Raw genomic sequence first — 8,692 nt, 5'->3', positions numbered from 1 at the left:
GAATTTAGGGAGAATCAAATTCGCAGTTAGTTCTTAAAGCACCAAGAACAGGATCGAAACTGATGGGTTCTCGATGTGTGATCCCAAAATCAATCCATTTAATAAAAGAACCAAAATCAAACCTGTCTACTCTGGAAAAGATGGCCCACTCTACTAAACAGTGATCCTAGACAATTAATCTGAAATGCATCTTGCAAACAGAATACAATAGTAAAACACTTTAAGCTCTTAATCCTTGTTCAGAAAATACAGCTAGAAAATGGAAGATTATGGATCCAATGGTTACAGGTTTCCAGAAGGTTTAGGATCTATTTGCACTATTTTACATGATACAAGACCCCAAATGAAATTTTCTCAAATATTATTTTATTTTAATACTCAATTACTTACCTACAAATCCCTTATATATAAAAATTTTAAGTCAAACCTGCGTGCTCTTTGTCAAGTTGCTTACAAACCTAACTAGTAACTACAATGAAATTGGTAGACAGAAAGAGAGAAATAACTTATAAACATTGCACTGCTTGTTTTTAAAATATTCCCTTGATAGTAAGTTAGTTCTTAATATTTAAAAGAACTAAGTTGATTCTCACCTGTTCATTACAATCTCAAATCACTAAAAATTGTTCGATCTTGGCTTATTTTGTAAGATTTCATTTTGCTCCTTGATTGTGGATGATTTTAAATTTTTTAAGTAAATTATGTTGTCACTCAAGACTCATATAATTCTTCGAAAAATTAAGGACCAAGTTGTTACTCCAGCAATAGATTGGAGACCAATTGTGCAAATTTCTCTTAAAAATTAAGCGTAAAGAACAAATATCAACACCATTTATCCGTCTAGTCAGCCTAGATTCTCTTCTTCCAATTTGACTCCACCCCTTATGCAAAAATAGTCATTAATTTCTTGTTGTAGCGTCTAAATCTAATCAAAGTTCCTATCAATTTCGCGTCCACTGTTGCATCCATGGGAGATTGGCCGGATGATCGAGTCGCCGGAGACGATATTGCGAGACTGGTGGAGCAAGCCAGGGAATTGCAGGACTCGGCGGCGGCGTTAATCTCACGCACTGCCCGCGACGAAGATGAGCTCCGTCAGCGCGTAGCCTCGCTCGACTCCCACATCCAGTCCCTCCGGAACTCCAAACACGACGATAAAGTAAATAGTAGAGTATCATTATACATGCATGTGCAGAGTGCAGTGTGTGTTTTGTTTCTGATCTTGTGTTTGGTTTTTAGTTGGATGTGGAGCTGATTAAAGCGACATACATTTTGAGTGAAGGAGATGCAGCGGCATTTCTTCCGAGCAAATCTCATGGTGTGTTTTTTTTAATTTTCTTTAGTACTGGTCTGCGGGATTTGATATGGGTGTGAGAATGGATGAGTGTTCTTTATATATGCAGGAAGCTTTTTGAGGATGTTTTTGGGGCCGATTAATGTTCGGGCAACTAGAAAAGATGTGCAGTTGAAAGTGAAGGAGGAATATAATAAATTCAGAGTACGACTTTAACCAAAAATATGTCTTAGCAGTTTATATTTTGCTTGAAAACTGTTTCTATTATGTTAATTTAAGTGATTGTTTTTGCTGAAGATGCATATTAGTAGGTAATTTCGTGATGGGAAAGTATTTGTCCAATAACAAACAAAAATACTTAGTCTTATAAAAAAAAAAAAAAAAATAAACTAACTAAAATACTTAGTACCATTGTTTATAATGATTGCAATGGTAATCAATTGTTACTCTCTATTTCTATCTAACTGAGTTTGTTATAAATTGTTCCTAAAAGATGTTGTATAAGATACTCAAGATGCATTCCTGGTTTTCTCTTGGAAATAGTTGAATTTATTTTCCATTTTATCCCTGTAGTCAACACAAAATCTCCACCAGCCATCCTTTTTCTTCATAGGTAGAACAGATACTTCCGTGTTTACCATATAATAAAAGCTGATCTTGGTCCATGGAGTCCCTAAATGTTAAAAACTCCAACCTATGCTTACTCCTTTCTACTGAGAAGAGGAAGGAGAACAGTGCATTATGACCTGTGGCTGCCTGGGGGATGTGTGTGTGTGTGTACCAGATTAGGAAAGTTTTCCTTCTTTAATTTCTACTATAATATGGATGTAGAAAAGGATGATTATAATTTTGATTGAATTGAGTAGTTTCTTGTAGAAAAATGTGTCTTGATGGAGATGTAAAGCAGTCACTGGTCTGATGTTCTCAACTTATGACGAAGCATTTGTGCATGTAAGACGATTGCTAACTATTATTGCTCATGTCTAATATCTCTCTTGACAGGATAGAACGTCCTTTTTGTTCCTTTTTTTCCCATTGCTGTTGCTGATGTTAAGGTCATGGATTTGGGATGGATGTCTGCCTGCATTGCCAGTACAACTTTATCAGGTATACAGCGTGTCTATTTTTTTCCTCAGTTATAATATTTGATGGCAATCATACCTTTTATAGTATGCTGAGAATTTTTGCTTTCCTTCTTAATTTCTTTACTCCAGGCATGGTTGCTGTATCTCTACACAGGTTTGGCATTGAGGGAGAACATCCTGAGAGTTAATGGAAGTGATATACGTCCATGGTAATCGTATAGTATGATCTCTCTTTTTTTGTATGGAGGGAGGCGCGGATTTAGATTTCTGCATCACATTTGATCATCCTCATTTTTTTTTTAATTGTAGAATTGAAAGTCTAAATTTTTTGTTCTTGTCCCCTTATGGCTGGAATGTATTATAAATATTAGGGTAATTGGGTGTATCTATTTGACCATTGTTGAGTTATAGATGGAACTATAGTTCTCGAAGATAAATTGGCTGGGCAAGTCACTACAATTAGGCTTTGTTTGAGCCCCATTTATGGGGAATATGAGTTTTGTAACAGTGATTTTTTATTTTTATTTTTTTTTTTTTTGGGAGAATGTATGGTTAAAAAGTAGGGTAAAGTTTTGGGTTTACGTGTAAAATTATTTATTGGGAGAATGTGTGGTTGAGAAATTGAGTTTGGGGAAAAATGATTTTTTAGAGTATGGGGCTTAAATAGGTGCTTAATTTGTTAGTTTCCAGTGCCATAAGAGTGGATGCAGAATTCACACAACAAGAGAAAAGGAGATAAGACGAAGATTTAGAGAACAAAGGAAGAATATTTGTAATTCAATTTCAATAATAAATGATAGTGTCATGAATAAAATGAAAAACTTAGGATCTCCCTTTATAGAAAAAAGAAATGAACCTCTAGTGAAAATCAATGTCCTAATTAACAAAAACTAGTAAAATCTTGTCTAACTCAAGTCTGTTATTTAATCTTGTTGCGCTCAGAATGCAATGTGACTGTAGCACCCTTTTAAAGCAAATCAACATAGTCTCAATGAGTTTTCAGGTTTCACCAAGGAAGGTTGATAGGGGTTAGATGCCCCGACCATATGTAAAATCAAACTCACGAGAACAAAAAGGAAGGGGACATAAACCTAACCTCCTAAAAGCAGAACAATGCAACATATAAAAGAATGAAATAAATGGGATAGCACTACTTCCTATACACTGTAGCACCTTATAAGCTTGGCCAAACATGTTATCTGTCAGACTGCAACTTCTACCGGGAGATGCTAGTGGTGCTATTTTGATAACTGAGATGCTAGGTGTGGGAAAATGTATATCATTTTTATTTTTTATTTTTGAATAAGATGGTGAAATTCGAACCACCTATTATTTGGCAAATTGTTCTTGATCTTTCTAATTTTGGAGTAATGCTATGGTTAGTGAAAGAATTCTTTTGAGCTGATAGTTTGTAGCTCTCAAAACAAAAAAAGTGTTGGAGTTGGTCAGATGGGTTACTTTTTGCCTGTTTAGCTATCTCATTTTAGAAAAAAGCTACATTTTGGAGAGGTTTAAAAGGTCAGTTTGCTTTTTAGGCTCACCTTTGTATGAATATGGTAATCAACCACATGTTGTTTTGGTTGAGGTATAAATTTCTTGAAGAAGTTTTATACCCTCATTGTGAACAGATTGCACTGTCATTGAAACAACACTGCCACGTTCAAAATCTTGGAAGAAAAAAAGCTATAAAAACAATGAGAATTATGGAGCTACATTGTCAAATATGATGTGCATAATTGACATGAATATTTGATATCATCATTATTCAGCCAGTATTTCTCAAGCTCCTTAATTGCTATATTTAGCCTCCGTCTGGAAAATTTATAAATATAAATTGGTCAGGCATTATGTTCAACCACACATTTCCAATGACCCACAAGTACTAGTCATTTCTATCTATTTATAAATTAATAGTTTATAAATTCTCTCCAAACTGAGGCTTAGGTTCTTTTTTATACTTGCTAATTGTTAGATCTTTCATGTTCAACTTTCTCATGCTCTCTGGTGTGCCAGCTTGCATACATCTTTTCTTTCAAATTCTCTCTCTTACATACATTAAAATTCTCTCCTGTCATATGCACAAGCCATGGAATATTTCGAAAGCATCATGATTTTACTTCTACAGGTGGATCAAACACCATTATTGTGCTCTGGCTATGGCCCTTATAAGTCTTACGTGGGAGATAGAGAGGGGATCTGATTGTGCCCAGAAACAGGTGTTTATGCATTGTCATGTTTCTGCACAGCATGCACACCGACCTGACAGCTCTAAAGTTTCTATGTCTTCCATGCTTAGTTTCGTCCTTTTTTTCTTTTCTTCTGTTTTTGTTAGATAATTGGAAATCAAATTGTTCATTGCAGAGAGGTGTACAACTGTTTCTGAAATGGGCAATTATGCAAGGAGTTGCAATGATTCTCCAGAATAGATACCAACGGCAAAGACTATATACACGTATTGCTCTAGGCAAGGTGCAGTCTTAAAATCATGTGTTTTTGACAATTCTTGTATGCCTTTTCTTCTCTCCCGACTGCTTGTGTTTCAAATTTATATTAATCTGATGAAGTTACGGCTTTCCATGCATAAGGTTTTAGCAAGACTTGGAAAAAAGTAAACAACTGCATTCGATCAGTTTATACTTTTGCATGATTGTTTATGCTCTCAAATGAGGAGAGTGGTGAGCATTTTGGCTCATCTTTCAGCTAAAACTAGTTTTAATATGCGTCTGAAATACGTCCAAGCCCTTTCATCCTACCGTAATAGTTGAAGCTGTGGTAAATCTATTGCTTGCAAACAGATTCTGGCATATAACCCAAAACTTTGGCTGACATGGAAATTTTTCTTTCATCACTTTCTCGTAAGGTTGTTTACATTATTTTATTTGAGACATTTTTGAGGTATTGCTTTTGCTTGTAGGCTAGGAGAATGGATGTTGTCTGGGGAGAAACTGCTGGAGTGGAGGGTCAGTTACTGTTGTTGTGCCCTATCCTCTTCATCTTGCAGGTATTCAAGTTGCTTGACTGTTTGTTTCCACAGAAGCTTGAAATTTGCTTTAGATGTTAAAATATATGCCTCCATCGGAAATTATGTTCTCTCTAGAGGTCAGCTTGGAGAGTGCTATAGTCTTTCAAGACCCTGAATCGTCTCGATGGATACAAATCTATGATGCACTGACACAGATAGATGTATTTGACACGATATAAGTCGGATACGTCAACACGTGATTTTTCAAAAAAGTACTGACACGACACTCCGCCGACAAGTTGATGAAATTCTTTATTTATATAAGATAGATTTAGTTTTACACTTATTATTGATTTTTCTTGTTGAAGTATTTTAAATACGAGTACTTATTTGTTATTTACTAATAACTTTTGAATTAAAAAAATTTCAAAAGTTATATTAAGAAATAAAAATGATTATTGTAGAATATCCGACGAGCGTTGGTATCGACACGTGTCCGACATGTGTCGGACATAGACACGCTACCCTAGTTAAAATGTCCATGCTACACAAATACAAATGTTTCATCTCTATATTCAATGCACTCCTTTAAACTAGTTACAGTAAGCAACTTGCTCTTTGTTTCCAGGGTTTTGAAGCATATGTTGGAGTCTTATTGCTTAAAACTACACTTGCTGGATTCTTCTCTGAGTGGCAGGTAGATATAATCATTTAAATGCACAATCTTGTGAATATTTTTTGTGTGATTTTGTATATTTGCACTTTGCAAGTCGACTGCAACTTTTGGTTTTATTTCGTTTTTGTTCAATCAGTTTGTTCGATATACTTTGTATATAATGCACCAATTTCAGGTGATCACCTGTGGGATTCTTCTGATTATCATGGCTGTTGGAAATTTTGCTAACACGGTGCAGACTCTAGCGATGAAGTCTCGTGTTAAAGCAAAAATTAAGAGAGGTCGAAGCAGGCAAGAATTAAATCAGTGATCTTAATTGCAAAAGTTCATAATGGGGTGCGGACTATTATTTATTGAGGTTTGATAACAAGATGAGGATGTAACAACTTTAAGCAGAATTTATTACATTGGCGTTTTAACCTTTTATGCATATTTAATTGATGGTTTTTCCAACGGTGACCTTACAACGTAGGAATCAGAATTTTATTAGTTTGTAACAGTTGTAGCAAAAACTAATCACCCTGTTTTTGAGTGAGTACTTTAAATCCCGTTCATCTAGTCACGTCCAGTACTCTATCCAGTCATGTGAATTATTTTGATTTCAATCGAAAAGAAGTTTTGTTCCTTTGAACATGTGTCACTGACGTCCCCCCCCCCCCCCCCCCCCCCCCAAATAAAGATATATTTCACAATCAAGTTCAAATATTTGCAACTGCAGGAAAGTGGGAGCATGCATGTTCCAATCACCTAAGTATACTAAAACAAGAGAAATTGCTGAGGCAGACAGCATTTCTGTATATCATCTGCCTCGAAGAGTCCCGATAAGGAAGCATTCCGATTCCTTAGATAGTCAATAAGAAGCCCATTCCGATTTAGTTATCATCATCTCAGGCAATAGCAGATTGGCAACTGAACTTGAATTGAACAGGAACAGACCAAGTTTCTCCAGTAATCTGTTGGTTAATATACCAGCAGCATAACAAAAACTCGAGACCATAAACCCTAAAACAACAAACTTTAAGATAGTTTTCAAGTAAGATTTTGGGGGTCTCTGGGTGTAGGCTTTTCCGGTAGCTAGTAAGCAATGCATAGCAAAGAAGCTACTGGAACTACCGCAAGCTTGAGTTCCTTGTTATCATTCTTGCGAAATGAGAAACCGTACACCAAATGTGGCACTAAGCCAACTATTATGTATGATAGTATCGCCACAGTTGCATGAATTACGAAATTCTCTCTCCTGCCAAAGAGTTCTTTATAACGATCTCCTTGCTCGGTTACTTCATTCAATACTTGCTCTGTGCAATTCCTCTTAGTTGCCAAAGCTGCAAATTTTAGCTTGAGGGTAAAAACGTGTTTTAGCTTTTAATTCGACTAATTAGAGCTTAAAATCAGTTGTGACTATTGACATCCCAAGTGAAGACATCAGAGATTTGTCCCACTGCTGACATTCCTAAATGAAGCTGTGAAATATCTAACAAATGCTGCTTAATTAAAACAATAAAATGATAAGCCCCCCGTGAATTTCGCTTACCAGCGTCGTCACAAGAAGGGCGTGTAGAGGAAGTTGGAGGGAATATTCTAGAAATGTTAAAGTCGTTACATTGAGGTCAGTGGTATATATAAATAGTGAAGGATAGGTTTGGAATATTTATTCAGAAAACTAGAAATCTAAGTCTAATGGGAAAGGAAGCAGCTCTCGAAACTTGCTTGTTAATTTCTCATTCCTTTCGATCATCGAGTCTGTAATTCTCAGTTTTAATAAAATTCTTATTAATTCCATTACTGTGTGATTCGACATATCAATTAATCAAGCATTATTTCACCTGGGCAATTCGAATTCAGCAGGTTTTATCAAATTGGTATCAGAGCGTGTGACATTCTGGGAAGCGGATGCCAGCGACAAGGATGGATAATCGAATTGAAGTGCTGGAAAACGCAGTGGCTCAGATTCAACCTTTGGGTACCTCAGTAATCGCATTGAAAGGGGACCTGGAACAGCTAAATGCGAGATTGGGGATGGAGTTGAGCAAAATGAATGAGAGGTTGGAGGTCAGTCTCACATTGGGTAGGAAGGAGCTGAACGAAGGCCTGCAAGCACTAGCGAAGATGTTCAAGGGTATGTCCCCAGAATCCTCCGTAATGACAGGGGAAGGAAGTAGAATGAAATCGATCGGTCTTATGGAAGAAGTTACGGAATCAGAAGTTATATTACCAAAGAAGGTGGTTGCTCCAGCGGCTGAAGGAACTTACCGTAAACTAGAGCTACCCCTATTTAATGGGGTTGACCCGGACTCCTGGATATTCAAAGCTGAAAGATACTTTTGCATAAACAAGTTGACTGATGCTGAACGAACGGTGGCAGCTGGGGTATGCATGGAAGGAAGTGCATTGTCTTGGTTTCAGTGGGAAGATGGGAGGCAGCCCATACGAAGCTGGATAAAACTAAAACAGAGGTTATTGGAGAGATTTTGAGATACCCAATATGGAACTCTACATCAGCGGTTTCTGGTAATCAGACAGACTGGGACCATTGCCGAATATAGAGAAAAATTTGAGGTAATGTCAGCAACTTTGAAGAATGTAAACGAGGAGACACTAGAGGGGGTCTTCATAAATGGGTTGGAAGAAGAAGTGCAGGCAGAGGTATTGATGGCAAAGCCAGTGGGACTCTCGCA

General features: G+C 36.7%; 1 protein-coding gene across 1 annotated transcript; it reads left to right on the top strand.

Annotated features, from left to right (window-relative positions):
* The first annotated feature begins 854 nt into the window (after window positions 1–854).
* Window positions 855–6,648, top strand: LOC111405672 (transmembrane protein 120 homolog). Its single transcript, XM_023034666.1, has 10 exons — window positions 855–1,159; window positions 1,240–1,318; window positions 1,404–1,498; window positions 2,297–2,401; window positions 2,509–2,588; window positions 4,505–4,595; window positions 4,741–4,848; window positions 5,294–5,380; window positions 5,970–6,038; window positions 6,193–6,648. Exons 1-10 carry the CDS (start codon window positions 968–970, stop codon window positions 6,325–6,327), a joined length of 1,041 nt encoding a protein of 346 aa, XP_022890434.1. The 5' UTR covers window positions 855–967; the 3' UTR covers window positions 6,328–6,648.
* The last annotated feature ends 2,044 nt before the right edge of the window (window positions 6,649–8,692 follow it).

Source organism: Olea europaea, chromosome 12 (genome assembly GCF_002742605.1).
Source record: "Olea europaea var. sylvestris chromosome 12, O_europaea_v1, whole genome shotgun sequence".
Classification (NCBI taxonomy): Eukaryota; Viridiplantae; Streptophyta; class Magnoliopsida; order Lamiales; family Oleaceae; genus Olea; species Olea europaea.
Note: the sequence above shows the minus strand (reverse complement) of the source record. Positions and strands in the feature narration are given on the sequence as shown.